Source organism: Oncorhynchus tshawytscha, linkage group LG20 (assembly GCF_018296145.1).
Source record: "Oncorhynchus tshawytscha isolate Ot180627B linkage group LG20, Otsh_v2.0, whole genome shotgun sequence".
Lineage (NCBI taxonomy): Eukaryota > Metazoa > Chordata > Actinopteri > Salmoniformes > Salmonidae > Oncorhynchus > Oncorhynchus tshawytscha.
Window position 1 is genome coordinate 27,654,556 of NC_056448.1, and position 19,012 is coordinate 27,673,567.

Here is a 19,012-nt window from a genome sequence, read left to right on the forward strand (position 1 = left end):
CATTGTGTGAATCATTCAGTGCTTAATGAAAATTGAGAAAATGGAGCCTATTTACTGAGTGGTTGAAAACAGCATTTAGGCATGTTGGATGACAATTTGAGACAAAAAAAATGAAGCAAGAACTATAAATATTTTATTGGCAATTCATACCTGTAACAAAATGGGCACATGAACAGTAGGCATTACAAGACTGACCCTTTTTGAAATGTTAATAGAAAAACATTGAAATAGGTGGGTCCTTGGGACCTACTCATACCTGAAAACATCCCATTAATATTGAAAAGCTTCTCAGGTACAGTACTACATAGGCTAAAGCTTATGGCTTCTCTTTGCTAAGGTTTGTATCCTATACCTTGAAACCTGAACACTTAACTCAAATTTCCACAGAAATCTCCCATTGGCATCGAGGCATGATTTAATGCGGCAATCAGCAGTTGAAACAATGCATTTTCCCACCCCGGCTTCGGTAAAGAAACACATGGGGCTGGGGAAATGTAACCACTTAAATGAATAGACAAAGCTATGGATGCAAAGACTGACCAATGATGTCAGTCATAATTTTAACCATGTTTTAGGCTATATAGTGTTTGTTTACATTAACTTTGTTTTCAAATATTGGAGTAAAAACAGGTTATATTTTGGGTTCTAGTAGGGTACGACAGTTGAACTAAGCAATTATAAGTTATGTACCCATTGATTCTTGAGGAATATCATTAATTCAGTCCAAAAATTTATGTAGCAACTGCAGATTGCCCCTAAAAGCAGAATTCTGCATTATTAAGCGTGTGAGTTTCAAGTTAGGATTCAGCCCAAACTAGCTACAGTTGCTGAAATGTCTTGATTACACTGGCATGCTATCAGACACAAAATAATGGGTTTTGTCCTGAGTAGAAAGAGAAGGAAGATACTGCTATTGCACAATTAAGAAATGGTCTCTTTTCCAAAGTGGCAGTCTGTTATTTGGTAACAGATTGCCGATCAGATCTGCAGTGTTTTCACCAGCGTTTTATGAAGGCGCCACTTCCGTCCAGCGAGGCGACCAACGGGTCCTTAAGTCAGGTCTCTTCAAGTAGCTTACGGAGATTTCTCTGAATCTGGTTTGGTAGGATTTTTGACAGGTTAAAACATGCACTGAATTAATAAAAACACACCGCAAAACAATAGCATGCATGAGAGGCTGATGAGCAGAGAACACTCCCACATTGGCCTATTCACAATCCCCAACAAGCTCACATTATGTAACCAAGTGGGGAATGGTTCATACAAAATATGTTATTGGGAAAGCAGAGCTATTGTCCCACTTAATGAGTAGTTGTTAGCTCAGTGACAGAGCTGACTTGCATGGCATGTTTGAGCTGTTCCATGGAGCTGACTGCATGGCATGTTTGAGCCGTTCCATGGAGCTGACTGCATGGCATGTTTGAGCTGTTCCATGGAGAGTGGCGAGGTGACAATGAAAGAGTATCACACACACACACTCAAGCATGACACAGGAGCTGGGAAAACTCGGACAAGCTAGACTAGTAACTATAAGCTACTCCCAAAAAGTGAACTTTAATGAAGCAGATTAAACAACTTTTGGGAGTAGCAAACAGTGGGCAGATATTGACACTGTCTTCGCTGGTAAGGCGACAAACCTTTTCTAGCTTGAACAGGTTTGTAGACAGCTCCCCATAGATTTCGGCATTGAAGTCGACCTGCGATCTGTGATGCACAACGTTTCTGAAACAAAATATGCTCTGAATTAGCCGTCGTATGAATTCAGGTGTATTCAGTTTCAGCTCATTCCTATAGCAAGATGCAAATGAAAGACCACAAATGCAAAAGGGCCATTTTACTGTATCCCATCGTTAGAATACATGTACGTATTGTAAAATAGCCTTTAAATTGAACACCTAAAGAAATTAACATTTAAATTGTATGGATTTTTAACAAGTGGGTTTATAATTTTCTATGGAAAAGTCAGGAAATGTTTGGAAAAATGACATCAAAACATGCATATTACACCTATTTATAACATGATAAAGAATTACAGTTTCTTGACTGACCCAGTCATTCTTTGGGTTTTCCAACAATTTGTAATGTCAAATGTCAGGTTTATCATTCATTATAACACTATCTACTGTATACCACAGATACTAGGACTGGATTCTCATTGTATTGCAATTGTTAATCTGTTAACTAATTCCTATTGATGCTCTGTTATCTCAGACAAAGCTGTTGTGAGTGTTTAGTGGCAGCTCTTACTCGTTGTGTGCATACTCCCCCACGGAACTCAACGAGTTCAGCCGCTTCTCAAGAGCCATAATCTTGAAGGCCATGTAACACGAAGACAAGACAAGGACACTAACTCTGCAAAGACAACACAAACACGTCACGCACCCCGATGAGGGCTGGAATCTACAGGAACCCATTGGCTTTCAATAAGAAACAAGTATTTCCAATTCAACTCCCATTGTTGAATCATCTCCTACATGACACAAACAGTCACAATTCCACAACCACGTTAACACCCAAGGCAGGACAAAACACCCAGTTCACTTAACTTGTTTTGACATGCCTGGCGACAAGTGAAATTATTAGATTAGCTACAAAACTTGTTAGATGGCCTCGACACCCCCTTATGACTCATAATGAGAGGATACTCACAGGAACAAATAGATGAGTAGAAGGGTGTTCAACGACACTGGCTGTAGCGATTTCACTTTGTGTACAACACCCTGGGCAGGCTTGGTCGGCCCTAAATATAAGACAGGATTAGTGCACAGGTCAGCAACACAGAGGGCCGGACTTAAATCCAAAATGACGAAGCTAAACAAATATTAATTAACACTTGCAGAACTACATCTTTAAGATCTTATCCTTCTCTTAATGTTTATATTACAATCTGTTCTACTTTTCAGATTCCATTCCCTCTGGAGAATGATAGAAGCCAACCCTTAGGAAACCAGGGAGAGAGAATGCAGAAGTATTTAACAGAGTCTTGCTGTTTCCATTGCACCACGCTCATGCATAAGGAGGCCTCACCGTTCTGGTGAGCGGCTCCGTGTTTTTGGTTGGGGGTCTGGAGGTGGATGTCTGCGTGCACCGCCACCTCTACGTTCTTCACCGCGCTCAGGAACGTGTCTGGGATGCTGGGGAACTCTGCAAAAACAAACACAGATTGCTCTCTGAACACCGCTGGTCGTTAAATATTTGAACTAATTTCCTTTCAATTCAACATGCCTAACTACCAACATTATCAGATGTGGTCTTGTTAATTGGTATCAAGGCCGGGTCGCCTGAGCGCAAACTAAACCATGTTAGCCCACTGAGCTAAAGCCAAGGCATTCGCTCGGGGAGCTAAGATGAGTCTTCAGGTCTCAGGCAAGATTACTCTTCATGTGCGCGTGGTTCACCGAACCATCTGTGTTATACTCAGCCTTCCAATAAGCATATGCAGTCAACAGGTGAAAGGAGATACAGCTCTCTCATTGATGTATGTAATAAGACCGATTTGTCTACAGCCAACTAATCCCAATTACTTTAAAAAAAAAGATTTTCTTAAACAAACCATAAAATCATGACTGTATCAACATGTAAAAAGTAAACCATGTCTGTTGAAATACAACTGAACTCAAGCCTACGGACTACAATAAAAAGTGAGCCTGTACAGTACAAGTTTGGCGACTGCTGTGTCTGGGCAGAGAAGCTGAACTAACTGAAAGCCTCTGATTGCACCTCCCAGTCCAACTCATGACTCAGTAATAACTAATCTATTAGGTTATTAGAAGCTGTGAGAGTACTGCTCTTTTCTAAGCTGTATAGATAAGACTCCATACTCAGGGGCAATTCCTTTCTCTCCACTCATGGAAGGGTATAAAGTGTCTAATCACCATCTCTCAGGGTTTATTTCTGTCTCTATGATGTTGCATCGGTCTTGTTTTTCACAAGGGGGGGTTGGACTCCCCTGACATCATAAAGGGAGAACCCACCCGTCATTTTCTCATAGTCTGGGGTCTGGGAGCCTGAGCTGCTGGTCTCCAGCATGTCTTGCCTCCTCTGGCACACAACCCCATCCAGGTCTGAGAAGTCTCCAGAGAAATCCTACACACAGAATATTTACGTTCATTTTGTCCATACAGATGATCCCATTGAAAACATTATTGAATATAAATGAAACTTTGACCAGACACAGAGGGTACAGTAGAACCATTACATTACACACACACACACACACCCTTTACTGTATGGTCATATAAGAAGAAGAGTTGGGAAAAAGGCAACTGTCTTAGTACTGACCAGAGGAAGTGAGGAGGGACAATCGGCTATGAAGCTATTCTCAGCAGAGGAAGTAATGAGGCTGCTCCCTGTATTGTCCCCCTACAATGGTGTTCAATGAGTTAAGACTTGAAAAGTAAGGCCGGGACGATACCAGTATCGCAATACTCATTAGTACCGTGGCAAGGAAACAAAAAGCGTATTCAATTTCTTTAGGAAAACAGCCCTAATGTTGTAAACAAACATCATCCAGTCACATGTATTTATTTCCCACACAATATTTTACATAGAGGAAGTTGGTAAAGGACCAAAGAGTGTGGTCTGCTTCGTGTTTATTTTTTTTCCGTGGCAAAAATAAACTTTGATACTGGTATCGTCACAGCCCTATGGAAAAGTCCCTGTTGCAGTATAACACAGTATTATGACAACAGAAAGAACATGTTTAACCTCAGTGCGAATGTCATCTGTAATACAACACAAAATAAGACTATGTAAAATGTCACAACAATGCATTAAAGAAAAGAGGACAAGGAGGAAGAACTTACATCCAGATGAACGCAGACAGATTTCAGAAGTTTATAGGTTGTATCTCGGGATAGGAATGATGCAAATACGTGCTGGAAAACATATTTTAAATCATGAATTATAATGACAATAATAAAAAAATAAGTGTTTTTAATTAAGACCAAACTTGACAATTGAATATCTACAAATAAAACTGGTCATACCCGCTTGTTTGTGGATGTGATAACGAGTGCGTTTGGAACCAAAATGGCAGTTTTTGTCTTCTTGATAAGAGTCACAGAGAGTACAGGAATAGCAATCTGGGAATGGGAAAGCAAACATTATTTCACTTCAACTATATTTCAGTGATTGTCTTGTTTGAACCTCTTTTCCTAGAGAGATCAGGCAAAGTACTACCAAGGAGAAAAAGTCAATCAAAAGTATTATTAAAAACATTTATAGCAAATCTGTTGACATTAAGTCAGTGACACACAACTCCTGGTCTACAACCTTCAGTTCATTAGTAGGAAAGTCAACTCCTGGTCTACAACCTTCAGTTCATTACTAGGAAAGTCAACTCCTGATAAATGTAAGAACTCAGAATTGTAATGATAGTGTGTGTACTAAACTGGGGCTTGCAGTTATCAGGAACAACAATGTAATTAAATCTAGACTGGAGGAGTAATGACTATAGTATTCCATTGTTATACTGTACCTTAGTATCTCTGCCGAAGACTTTGGAGTGGAAACATATCCAGTTATCAGACACAAACATTTTGCCCTGATACAGCATGTCTTTCTGCAGTGCACAGGTGTAACCTGAGAAGAGACATAGCAGAGGATGTCAGGCAAAATCTATTCTGCACAAATGACAAGACTCTGTGGCTTATTTTCAAGTGAAAGAATAATGCAAATCTTGTGTATTTTTAAAAACAAGAGGAAAATGGAGAAAGTCACCCTATGGCTTTTTAACTTTCATTTAAATTGAAGACTACGCCACTTACTTTGTTTCAGTAACTCATCCTTGCTGATTTCTTTGAATATTTTATGGTACTGGGCATTTGTCTTGGATATCTGCAAGAGAAGACAATAAATGTTGATAAATGTGACCTTTTGAAATGTATTACTTTCTTAACCTCCCTTTCCAATGACCAAACGTATTGATATTGAGGTGCAACTAGGTCATGTCAAATACAAGCATCCATTTACAGATCATTAGGGTTGTGTAGACTTAAAGCTACAATGTAACTTTTTGGTCAACTCGACCAAATTCACATAGAAATTTAAGTTAGAGATCTGTCATTCTTATTGAAAGCAAGGCTGTGTGTACTATTTCTATGCTTCCCATGTTTTAAGTTTAGTTTTTTGGATCTTTTACTTTCAGTTTCACAGCTGAAAATACAATACTTTTGGTTATGGAACAGATATTTCACAGCGGTTTAGATGGTACAATGATTCTCTACACAATGACTGCTTGTTTTGTCACAAACTGACATTTGGCGCACTATTAGAATGTTTTCAACCAGGAAATGGCAGAGTGAGTTCTGCATATTGCACCTTTAACAAGATACTTTACTCACAAAACTCTAGTTTTGCAAGTCAGCTGCTCAGCCATTATGCTAATTCCAAACAAACATACACACATTGTGGAGACCAATGGAAAATGTGATTGTGTGGGTGGCCTGATATACAGTATAAACACACCTGGCTGGACTGGGATTTCTTTCTTCCTTCAAACTTAGTTTCACCGTCACTTGGAGTTTGCATCGGGGAAGGCAGCTCCACAGCCTTAAATCTGAAAAAGGGGACAAGATTAACACATAAGCACAGTAGCAACCAATATTGCAAGTGATTGGTACAAAAACAATAATGTAGACAGACAACTTCAATAGAATGGTCCAAAACAAGTTGACTTGGCTAAGTTCTTACTGTCAATGACACATCCACTTTGACTCCAATTGAAATTAAATATTGTTTTCCCTAGATCTACAGCAGTCAAAAAGACAAGCAACTCCCATGAGGACAGCCAGCCACATCCCTTGCAGCATGGTTATGTAAAGTGTGTTGTTTATACAGCAACATCAAGGTTCGTCAACACAATACTCAGCCAAGCTTTGTAGGTCACAAAACAGGCCAAAATGTTTTGAAATGGAAAACAAATGGGCTTTTCTTATTAGTCAAGCAAAAGAAGAACCTCGTGTTTCAAAACAGTTTCTCCTGATTTGTGCCTAATGAACTCGACCCAGGTGTGAATCACACAACAGCCCCAGACAGTGCAGTCTGATGTATTAATCAATAACATAAAACTGTGTTCTAGTGCCATCGAATGTGGTCAAGCATTAGAGAGTTTGTAATCTACACTACCTTTCAAAGGTTTGGGGTCACTTAGAAATGTCCCTTGTTTTTGAAAGAAAAGCACATTTTTCAATTAAAATAACATCAAATTGATCAGAAATACAGCATAGACATTGTTAATGTTGTAAATTACTATTGTAGCTGGAAACGGCTGATATTTAATGGAATATCTACATAGGCGTACAGACACCCATTGTCTAATGATCAATTAGCCTTTTAAAATTATAAACTTGGATTAGCTAACACAACGTGCCATTGGAACACAGGAGTGATGGTTGCTGATAATGGGCCTCTGTACGCCTACGTAGATTTCCCATTTAAAAATCTGCCGTTTCCAGCAACAATGGTAATTTATAACATTAACTATGTCTACATTTCTGATCAATTTGATGTTATTTTAAATGGACAAAAAGAAATAGCTTTTCTTTCAAAAACAAGGAAATTTCTTAAGTCACCCCAAACTTTTAAAAAGAAGTGGATATATCCATGTTCCAAAACCTCACATGTATGTTATCACAACAAATTGGTATGACAACAATGGCTAAAGCATGGTTTCTCCATCCCTAGGGTATCCACAGGTGGTGCACATTTTGTTCTGGACCAGCACAAACTCACTTGATCTACAGACACTAAACTAAGAAGGGGCTTGGAGATTAGTTTAATCAAATATGTCAGTGATGGGCTAAAACAAAACATGTGCACCCTGTGTGCTAGAGCAGACAGTTGACCATTTTACCACATATTCACATAATACATGATTTATGGTATCTGTAAGTCTCACTTCATGAGGGGTGGTTTCTTCCTGCTCTCTGAGAGGTCTGACTCAGTGTCCATTGACACCTGAATGTCCCCAGCAGACCTCCCACTGGCACTCCTCCTGGGCTTGTCCTCTCCTCCATTCGCTGCCTCCGACCTGGACACAGTAGTGTGACAGTCAAACATGATATGTTGTAGCTAGCTAAACTCGTGTTGTTTCTCCATTCAGACCTGTAGAGATATTTTATTAAAACGTTTAGCCTCAAATGATGGGGTTGAAAACAGCAGGGCAGAAGTAATACAAAGATCCAGCACCTTTTGATGTGGGACAACAGTCAGTACAAGAGGTTTTCCTTCTTTATGAACATGGACATTGATTCAACTAGCTACCTATCATTGGGAAATCATTTAACAAAATCCCCATTCAAACTCTTTCAAAAAGAGGATCAAATCTGGCTGAGCATTGATATTGCACATTTACCAATGTAGCCTGTAGTTTTTGGAAATCGCAGTCAACTTTAGTTACTGAAGTCACACTCTTTATTAACCTTTGAAAACCATACATTAAAATGCAATCAACCATTATCACTGCGGTCAACCTTAGCTAGCAAGCTACACTGAACAAAAATATAAAGTGCAACATGCATCAATTAGAAAGACTGTACTGATTTACAGCTCATAGAGTTGATCCGGCTGTTGATTGTGGACTGTAGCTCCACTCTTCAATGGCTGTGCGAAGTTGCTGGATATTGGCGGGAACTGGAACACTCTGTCAGATATGACGATCCAGAGCATCTCAAACATGCTCAATTGGTGACATGTCTGATGAGTATGCAGGCCATAGAAGAACGGACATTTTCAGCTTCCAGGAATTGTGTAGAGATCCTTGCGACATGGGGCTGTGCATTATCATGCTGGAACATGAGGTGATGGCAGCGGATTAATGGCATGACAATGGGCCTCAGGATCTCTTCACGGTATCTCTGTGCATTCAAATTGCCATTGATAAAATGCAATTGTTTGTGTTGTCAGTAGCTTACGCCTGCCCATACCATAACCACACCACCACGGGGTACTCTGTTCACAACGTTGACATCAGCAACCCGCTCACGTCTTGCAATGGAAACATGTACTGTTCAAGAATCAAATGGAAGCAAACAGATGTGTAATCATTATGCTGATTCGGTTGCAAATACGTTTTGCAACATAAACCGTTTATTGCAAATGGAAAACACAAACAAGCGTTTCTGTTGGACAAATTCAGGTAGGTCCCTCCCCGTTTCGTTTGCGCTGTTCGCTTCGGTTTAGTTCTTAACCGTTATGAATACACCCCAGAGAAAACAGTACGAAACAGCGAGAGAACTACCTGAATTTGTCCAATAGAAACTCTCGTTATCATTGCAAAACGTTTTATATTTGGAGTAAACTATTTTTGTTAAAAAACGTTTTGCAACAGAATTGGCGCAATGAACTGATTGGACATACTTAACTGGCTGAGTGTTATACGTTTTTTAAGACCAAACAGTGCCACGCGTCAAATAACGTTATCCCATCAGAATGACGACAAATAACCTTGATTGTGCATTTGCAAAACTTATCTAACTAGGTAGACAAACAATGAAGGAAAATCCATTGGGACGAGGTCAACTTTAATTCTCCAATTCCATGTCTTTAAAGTTGAAAACACTATTCGCTTGCTAACGTTAGCGTTATAGAAATAACTGCATAAAAATACACAACATATCATAACTTCGTGTGAGGTTGCTTCCAAATTAAACGCAAACTTTATCGAGAGAGCTTGGGAAAGCAAGGACTAACGTTAGCTAGCTATGCATCAACAACAAAAGTGGTTACATAGCTAGCAAAGTTGGCTAACTTGCAAGCTTACTAGGCCCCCGGCCCTGCGCTGTGCTGAACTGAAAACATACAAACTTACGTCGATTGGATCCCCCTCGGATCTTTTCTGACCGGTTTGACAGACTTTACAACTTGTTCTGGCGTAGATAACGGAGTTAGATCTCTGTCCGGTTGTTCGGTCATAAGTACCATCTCGTGAGGGACAGCCTGGATTCGCTTTCCTTAACGGTTCCCTTTCTCCGTAGAAAAAACTTTGGCAGTGACTCCGTCCTACGCCAAGGAGGGGTTAAATTTGGGAAGATCGTTCGATACTCGGGACACTATGTGGAGGTAGGGCATGGAAGAGGGGTTGGGTTGATCTGGTGGCAACCAAACATGGCACTGCGCTGACATTAATCACTTTATTTCAGGACAATATAAATAAAGCCTTCACTTACACCCCCGCCTCGTTTAGTTTCTAATTTACTCCCCCCTTTCCTTATTATCCCTTCCTCGCTACTTCTTTCCCATAATTTCATCATGGCACAGGGCAGTTGCTAAATGCCGCCATCGTGTGTCGAATAGGCAGACACAAACACATTTGAACAAAGTAGAGATAGTTATTTATTAAATATGAAATCATTTTACATGTTTTCTCAAAATGTAGATTGAAAAGCCGATTGATAATTACACAATAGCTACACAATTCCCTTCCAGTCATGGTTCCTTGTTTTACGTGCTACTTAGTGAAGACGAGAATGAGATTGAAATGGGGGAGCCAGAAGAGATTGAGAAGCCACCACGTGATGCTGCTGCCTCAGCCAAGCTTTTTGACTGGAATGTAACGCAATGATGTTTATTATGTATGGTTAGGCCTACAGTACCTTCAAAAAGTATTCATACCCCTAGACTTATTACACATTTTGTTGTCCTACAGCGTGAATTCAAAAGGAATAAAACATTTTTTTTAAATCACCATCTACACAAAATACCCCATAATAACAAAGTGAAAGCATGTTTATAGACCTTTTTGCAAATTTATTTCAAATTAAATAAATATCTAATTTACATAAGTATTCACACACCCATTTTACATTGACATTTTAGTCATTTAGCAGATTATCTTATCCAGAGCAATGTACAGTTAGTGCATTCATCTTAATTAAGATAGCTAGGTGGGACAACCACATATCACAGACATAGTAACTATGGCCATGTCCGACGACGATATCCCCGGACAGGGCGAACTAGGCAGGATATAACCCCACTCACTTTCCCAAAGTAACGCTCCCACACCATCGAAGGGATATCAAATAACCTACTACCCCATGACAAGGTTGAGTATAGCCCAGGAAGATCTCCCCCACAGCAAAAGCCCAAGGGGGTGCAAAATCGGACAGGAGGATCACGTCAGTGACTAAACCCACTCAAATTAAGTAGCGAAAAAAGCCTGTCAGGAAGGGAAGCACCGCTCCTAGGGAAGGCATGGGAGAGCACTAGTAAGCCAGTGACACCCGTAATAGGGTCAGATGCAAAGAATCTCAGTGGAGAGAGGGGAGCCAGCCAGACAGAGACATCAAGGGCGAGTTGATACTCCAGTGCCTTGCCTTTAACCTTCACACCCCTGGGCCAGACTACACTCAAACATAGGACCTACTGAAGAGATGAGTCTTCAGTAAAGACTTAAAGGTCGAGACCTAGTCTGTGTCTCTCACATGGATAGGCAGACCATTCCATAAAAATGTAGCTCTATAGGAGAAAGCCCTGCCTCCAGCTGTTTGCTTTGAAATTCTAGGAACAATAAGGAGGCTTGCGTCTTGCAACCATAGCGTACATGTAGGTATGTACGGCAGGATCAAATCGGAGAGATAGGTAGGAGCAAGTCCATGTGATGCTTTTTAGGTTAGCAGTAAAATCTTCAAATCAGTCCTAGCCTTGACAGGAAACCAGTGTAGAGGCAAGCACTGGAATATGAGTAATATGATCAAAAGTTTGGGTTCTAGTCAAGATTCTAGAAGCCGTATTTAGCATTAACTGAAGTTTATTTAGTGCTTTATCCGGGTAGCCAAAGAGTAGAGCAGAGCATTGCTGTACTCTAATCTAGAAGTGGCAAAAGCATGGATGAGCTTTTCTGCAGAATTTCTGGACAAAGACTTTGTGATTATGAAAATGGAAAATAGCTACCCATTAAATATTTTTTATGGGCTTGTAAAAAGAGAGATCAGGGTCCAGAGTAACACAGAGGTCCTTCACATTTTTATTCAAGATTAATTGTCAGATCAAACAGCAGATCTTTCTTTCTTGGGACCTAGAGATAGCATTTATGTTTTGATAGAGTTTAAAATATCTCATTTCTTGTGACAGTTGTTTTTTGTTTTTAGAGATGAGACTGCATCTAGGTTACACAAGGTTAAGTGTAGATCCTTGGTTAGGTGGTTAACTGATTTTTGGTCCGCTGAAAGGGTCCCCAGTCCGGGGTCGGTGGCGAGGGTCGCCGCTCCAAAGGCGCCACCGAAGTGGGCCAAGACTGAGGTGTAGCGGGGTCCACGTCCCGCACCCGAGCCGCCGCCGTAAGAAGGCTGCATCCAATTTGTTGAGTAGAGTGTTGGAGGCTATTTTATAGATGACATCACCGAAGTTGAGGATCGGTAGGGTGGTCAGTTTTACGAGGGTATGTTTGGCAGCATGAGTGAAGGATGCTTTGTTACGATATAGGAAGCCAATTCTAGATTTAATTTTGGATTGGAGATGCTTAATGTGAGTCTGGAAGGAGAATTTACAGTCTAACCAGACACCCAGGTATTTGTAGTTGTCCACGTATTCTAAGTCAGAGCCGTCTAGAGTAGTGATGCTGGACGGGCGAGCAGGTGCGGGCAGTGATCGATTGAATAGCATGCATTTAGTTTTACTTGCGTTTAAGAGCAGTTGGAGGCCACTGAAGGAGAGTTGTATGGCATTGAAGCTCATCTGGATGTTAGTTAACACAGTGTCCAAGGAGGGGCCAGAAGTATACAGAATGGTGTCGTCTGCGTAGAGGTGGATCAGAGAATCACCAGCAGCAAGAGCAACATCATTGATGTATACAGAAAAGAGAGTCGGCCCGAGAATTGAACCCTGTGGCACACCCATAGAGACTGTCAGAGGTCCGGACAACAGGCCCTCCGATTTGAGACACTGAACTCTATCAGAGAAGTAGTTGGTAAACCAGGCGAGGCAATCATTTGAGAAACCAAGGCTGTCGAGTCTGCCAATAAGAATGTTGTGATTGACAGAGTTGAAAGCCTTGGCCAGGTCGATGAATACGGCTGCACAGTAATGTCTCTTATTGATGGCGGTTATGATGTCGTTTAGAACCTTGAGCGTGGCTGAGGTGCACCCATGACCAGCTCTGAAAGCAGATTGCATAGTGGAGAAGGTATGGTGGGATTCGAAATGGTCAGTAATCTGTTTGTTAACTTGGCTTTCGAAGACCTTAGAAAGACAGGGTAGGATAGATATAGGTCTGTAGCAGTTTGGGTCTAGAGTGTCACCCCCTTTGAAGAGGGAGATGACCGCGACAGCTTTCCAATCTTTGGAAATCTCAGACGATACGAAAGAGAGGTTGAACAGGCTAGTAATAGGGGTTGCAACAATTTCAGCAGATAATTTTAGAAAGAGAGGGTCCAGATTGTCTAGCTAGGCTGATTTGTAGGGGTCCAGATTTTGCAGCTAACCATACTTAGGCAGCCTGTTTTCCCACTATGGGTTGTGGGTAGTTGTTTTCTGTTTTGTGTTTCTGCACCTGACAGGACTGTTTCGTTTTCGCTCATTCTCTTGTTATTTTGTTTTGTGTTCAGTTTAAATAAAAAATAACATGAACACTTACCACCTTCTTCATACGACGACCATTACACTGCCACTGGCATTAAACACAGCACGTGTGTCCACGTATGCTGATGATTCCACCATATACACGTACGCATCATCAACCACAGCTAATGAAGTCACTGAAACCCTTAACAAAGAGTTGCAGTCTGTTTTGGAATGGGTGACCAGTAATAAACTGGCCCTGAACATCTCTAAAACTAAGAGCATTGTATTTGGTACAAATTATTCCTTAAGTTCTAGACCTCAGCTGAATCTGGTAATGAATGGTGTGGCTGTTGAACAAGTTGAGGAGACTAAATTACTTGGCATTACCTTAGATTGTAAACTGTCATGGTCAAAACATATAGATTCAATGGTATAGATTCAATGGTTGTAAAGATGGGGAGAGGTCTGGCCATAATAAAGAGATGCACCACACTCCAAAAAGCAAGTTCTGCAGGGTCTAGTTTTGTCTAATCTTGATTATTCACCAGTCGTGTGGTCCAGTGCTGCAAAGAAAGACCTAGTTAAGCTGCAGCTGGCCCAGAACAGAGCGGCACTTCTGCTCTTCATTGTAATCAGAGGGCTGACATAAATACTGTGCATGCCAGTCTCTCTTGGCTAAGAGTTGAGGAGGGACTGACTGCATCACTTCATTTTATAAGAAACATTAATGTGTTGAAAATCCCAAATTGTTTGCATAATCAATTTACACACAGCTCTGAGACACATACTTATCCAACCAGACATGCCACCAGTGGTCTTTTCACAGTCCCCACAAATTCAAGAAAGTGTACAGTATTATATAGAGTCCTTATTGCATGGAACTTCTGTAACGCTGTGCGCTGAGAGTTGGGAGTGAGTGTTCTAATAAAATAAACAGAACATAAAACAAAACAATAAACACAAACAGCACAGAGACAAGAATCAAAAACAATGACACCTGGGGAAGGAACCAAAGGGAGTGACATATATAGGGAAGGTAATCAGGGAAGTGATAGAGTCCAGGTGAGAGTAACGATGGTAACAGGTGTGCGCTAAAATGAGCAGCCTGGTGACCTAGAGGCCAGAGAGGGAGCACACAGGACAGTGTTCCAGCCGCACGACTCCGACCAAAATGAAGATCCCGGGGATCAGGATTGGACCAGTCACCTCTGCTGAGGCGCGGGAAACCTGTCAGTCTGGCTGAGATGCGGGAGCATGGCGACCTAGAGCGCCGGAGAGAGGATACGTGAGGGTACCCCCTCTCCAGCACGTTCTGCTCCAGCCGCAGGACGCCAACCAAAGGGACGATCCCGGGGATCAGGAGCGAACCGGTCAAACCTGCTGATGCACGGGAACCCCACAGACCAGCTGAGGCAGGAGAGCCTGGCAATCTGGCTGAGGCATGAGAGCCCGATGAGCTGGAGGAAGGAGGGGAGCATGGCGATCCGGTGAAAGCATGAAAGACCCATCAAGCTAGCTGTAGCAGGGGAGCCTGGCGATCAGGCTGAGGCATGAGAGCTTGACGAATCGGCGGAGGCAGGTGAGCCTGGCGATCTGTCTCAGGCATGAGAGCCTATAGCGGCTCCCGGACCCGACGTCATTCCCACCAAAAAATGTTTTTTTTAAAAACACTACCCGATGCTTCCCTTAGGGGAGGCGTCATTCTGTAACGCTGAGAGTCGGGAAGCAAGTTCAGTGATTGAGTGTTTTACGAAAATAAACAGAACATAATATAAAACAAGAAACACTAACAGCACACAGACAAGAAACACTAATAGCACACAGACACGAAACAGAAACAATGACGTCTGGGGAAGGAACCAAAGGGAGTGACATATACAGTGAGGCAAAAAATTATTTGATCCACTGCTTATTTTGTATGTTTGCCCACTGACAAAGAAATGATCCGTCTATAATTTTAATGGTAGGTTTATTTGAACAGTGAGAGACAGAATAACAACAAAAAAATCCTGAAAAACGCATGTCAAAAATGTTATAAATTTATTTGCAAAGCCCAAAACAAACACTTAATATATATAACACAGGGCTGTAACCCAAACAAAGAGCAAGGTGTAACCTCTAATAAATACACGGGACGAGACCCATAATAACAAGAGCTAAACTAAAACGCAAGTCGATTCAACAGAGCACAGGTACTCACAAGACCAACGGACATGGAACACTCGGTATCTGAGATATAATACATATATATATTTATTTAAATTTTTCTGCTGTATCGGAAAATTACTCCAGATGATGACCGACTGTATATGGCAAATAGACATTTCATAATCAAATGGGCATGGCCGTTTCTCGTAAATGGAACAGACTTCAAAGACGAAACTCTGTGAGCACAGGGATGGTCAAATGTGCTTTTTAGTCCAGGAACAAGATGGCGTCGAGGCCACTGCACTCTTTGAATTAATACACATTTTGTGGGATTAAAGGTAGAAAACTGTAATACAGTACTAATTTGACCTCTTCACATCAAAGTACATAAATCTACGTTGTAAGGAAAAATAGAACCAGCCATTTATCTATCGTAGTATACGAGAAATCGTACAACATCCATTTCATGATGCTAAAGCAAATGTTTTTTTGTTTTTTTAAAGTTATAGATCCAGTTGAGGCGTGTTAAAGCGAATCCGTTGAGGCTATGTGATTTCTGTGATTTTCTGTACTCACACACACACACACACACAGCCAAGAAGGAGTGACACAGTGTGGGGCTTACAGACAGCAGGGCCTGCAATAGTTACTGGCATTCGCACAATCAAAAAACCATCAGTCCCAGGCTCTGAAAGTTTATAAACCTGTTCTAGAGTTTAAGTCGGTAGTGCACGGTGAGTTATGTGGCTCTAAAAGGTTCTCAGGTCGAGAAACAGCCTTGTCCATTTGCAATGTATTCCATTCATTTTTAACATCGCGAAAATGACGACATTTAGATACAGTTGAAGTCGGAAGTTTGCATACACCTTAGCCAAATACATTTAAACTCAGTTTTTTCTCAATTCCTGACATTTCATTCTAGTAAAAGTTCCCTGTCTTAGGTCAGTTAGGATCACCACTTTATTTTAAGAATGTGAAATGTCAGAATAATAGCAGAGAGAATTATTTATTTCAGCTTTTATTTATTTCATCACGTTCCCAGTGGGTCAGAAGTTTACATACAATCAATTAGTATTTGGTAGCATTGCCTTTAAATTGTTTAACTTGGGTCAAACATTTCGGGTAGCCTTCCACAAGCTTCCCACAATACATTGGATGAATTTTGGCCCATTCCTCCTGACAGAGCTGGTGTAACTGAGTCAGGTTTGTAGGCCTTCTTGCTCACAAGTGCTTTTTCAGTTCTGCCCACAAATTTTCTAGAGGACATTTCTCCAAAACGTACGATCTTTGTCCCCATGTGCAGTTGCAAACCGTAGTCTGGCTTTTTTATGGCGGTTTTGGAGCAGTGGCTTCTTCCTTGCTGAGCGGCCTTTCAGGTTATGTCGATATACGACTCATTTTACTGTGGATATAGATACTTTTGTACCTGTTTCCTCCAGCATCTTCACAAGGTCTTTTGCTGTTGTTCTGGGATTGATTTGCACTTTTCACACCAAAGTACGCTGATCTCTAGGAGACAGAACGAGTCTTCTTCCAGAGCGGAATTACGGCTGCGTGGTTCCATGGTGTTTAGACTTGCATACTATTGTTTGTACAGATGAACATGATACCTTCAGGCATTTGGAAATTGCTCCCAAGAAAGAACCAGACTTGTGGAGGTCTACAATTTTTTTTCTGAGGTCTTGCCTGATTTCTTTTGATTTTCCCATGATGTCAAACAAAGAGGCACTGGGTTTGAAGGTAGGCCTTGAAATACATCCACAGGTACACCTCCAATTGACCCAAATGATGTCAACTAGCCTATCAGAAGCTTCTAAAGTCATGACATCATTTTATGGAATTTTCCAAGCTGTTTAATGGCACAATCAACTTAGTGTATGTAAACTTCTGACCCACTGGAATTGTAATACAGTGAATTATAAGTGAAATAATCTGTCTGTAAACAGTTGTTGGAAAAATGACTTGTGTCATGCATAAAGTAGATGTCCTAACCGACTTGCCAAAACTATAGTTTGTTAAAAAGAAATGTGTGGAGTCGTTGAAAAATAAGTTTTAATGACTCCAACCTAAGTGTATGTAACCTTCCGAATTCAACTGTACATCTTAAACTGCTAATTATTAATTAAAGGCCCAATGCAACAATTTTTATATCAATATCAAATCATTTCTGGGTAACAATTAAGTACCCTCCTCTTCTCAAGGAAGAATTTTGCTAAGACTGTCTGGGAGTAGTCTGAGTGGGGAGGGGAAACTGAAAACTAGCTTTTACCACATAGTGATGTTACCATGGAAAGACAAAACTCCCATCCATGCAAACCTGCTGATTAGAAGGTCCTTTGTAGACTGTGTTTTGAATCAGCAACTATCAGCAACTTTTTCACACTTTCCTCAGCTGTTCTACAATATGATATACAGTGGTGGAAAATGTACCCAACTGTCATACTTGAGTAAAAGTAAAGATACCTTAATAGAAAATTACTTAAGTAAAAGTAAAAGTCACCCAGTAAAATTCTACTTGAGTAAAAGTCTAAAAGTATTCGGTTTAAATTATACTTAAGTATTAAAAGTAAAAGTATAAATAATTTCATATTCCTTATATTAAGCAAACCAGATGGCACCATTTTTTCGTTTTTTAAAAATTTACAGAAAGCCGCGGGCACACTCCAACATTGAGACGTAACTTACAAATGAAGAATGTGTGTTTAGTGAGTCCGCCAGATCAGAGGCAGTAGGCATGAACAAGGATGTTCGGTTGATAAGTGCATGAATTTGACTATTTTCCTGTCCTGCTAAGTATTCAAACTGTAATTAGTTATTTTGGGTGTCAAGGTAAATGTATGGAGTAAAAAGTAAAATCTTTTCTTAAGGAATGTAGTGAAGTAAAACTAAGAGTAGTACAAAATATAAATAGTAAAGTACAGATACCCATAAAAACTACTTAAGTAGTACTTTTTTTTTTTTACTTAAGTACTTTACACCACTGATGATGTAAAACATAATTTTGACTGCACTAGGCCTTTAACATCAACAGGAATTTGTTTAATCTGAACTACTTATTTTTTAAACTAATAACGTTAAGTTTCCCCCAGAAAAACATATAGGTTATCTTTGGCATTAAGATCATGGTTCATCCATTTCCCAACAATGGATTTAAGATGATCTTAGTGATAAAGATTAACTTTATATTTTGGGGACACTCATCCAGCATTAGTTAAATGCAGTAATGAACCAGACAAACAATGTAACATTTCTGCAGGTCTAATGGATTTCCAGAGCAAAGGGTTAGCACACTTAAATTCACACAGGACACCGAATAGGACAGGAGAAGTACTCCAGATATAATACTGGAGGCTGAGACAGG

General features: G+C 40.6%; 1 protein-coding gene across 1 annotated transcript; it reads right to left on the reverse strand.

Annotated features, from left to right (window-relative positions):
• Positions 1–120: 120 nt before the first annotated feature.
• Positions 121–10,202, reverse strand: LOC112220312 (GRAM domain-containing protein 2B). Its single transcript, XM_024382092.2, has 14 exons — positions 9,812–10,202; positions 7,901–8,032; positions 6,469–6,559; positions 5,769–5,838; positions 5,480–5,583; positions 4,989–5,084; positions 4,806–4,877; positions 4,282–4,362; positions 3,975–4,086; positions 3,028–3,144; positions 2,650–2,740; positions 2,248–2,352; positions 1,638–1,722; positions 121–1,094 (listed from the first exon to the last, which is right to left on the reverse strand). Exons 1-14 carry the CDS (start codon positions 9,922–9,924, stop codon positions 1,056–1,058), a joined length of 1,308 nt encoding a protein of 435 aa, XP_024237860.1. The 5' UTR covers positions 9,925–10,202; the 3' UTR covers positions 121–1,055.
• Positions 10,203–19,012: the final 8,810 nt, after the last annotated feature.

Excerpts from the sequence above, each read along its gene's own strand:
- LOC112220312 (XM_024382092.2), bottom strand. The coding sequence starts at position 9,924 with ATGGTACTTATGACCGAACAACCGGACAGAGATCTAACTCCGTTATCT. Across the intron at positions 4,087-4,281 it reads GTCCCTCCTCACTTCCTCTG|GATTTCTCTGGAGACTTCTC; the intron begins GTCAGTACTAAG and ends TTCTGTGTGTAG. Across the intron at positions 1,095-1,637 it reads ACCTGTTCAAGCTAGAAAAG|ATTCAGAGAAATCTCCGTAA; the intron begins GTTTGTCGCCTT and ends CTACCAAACCAG.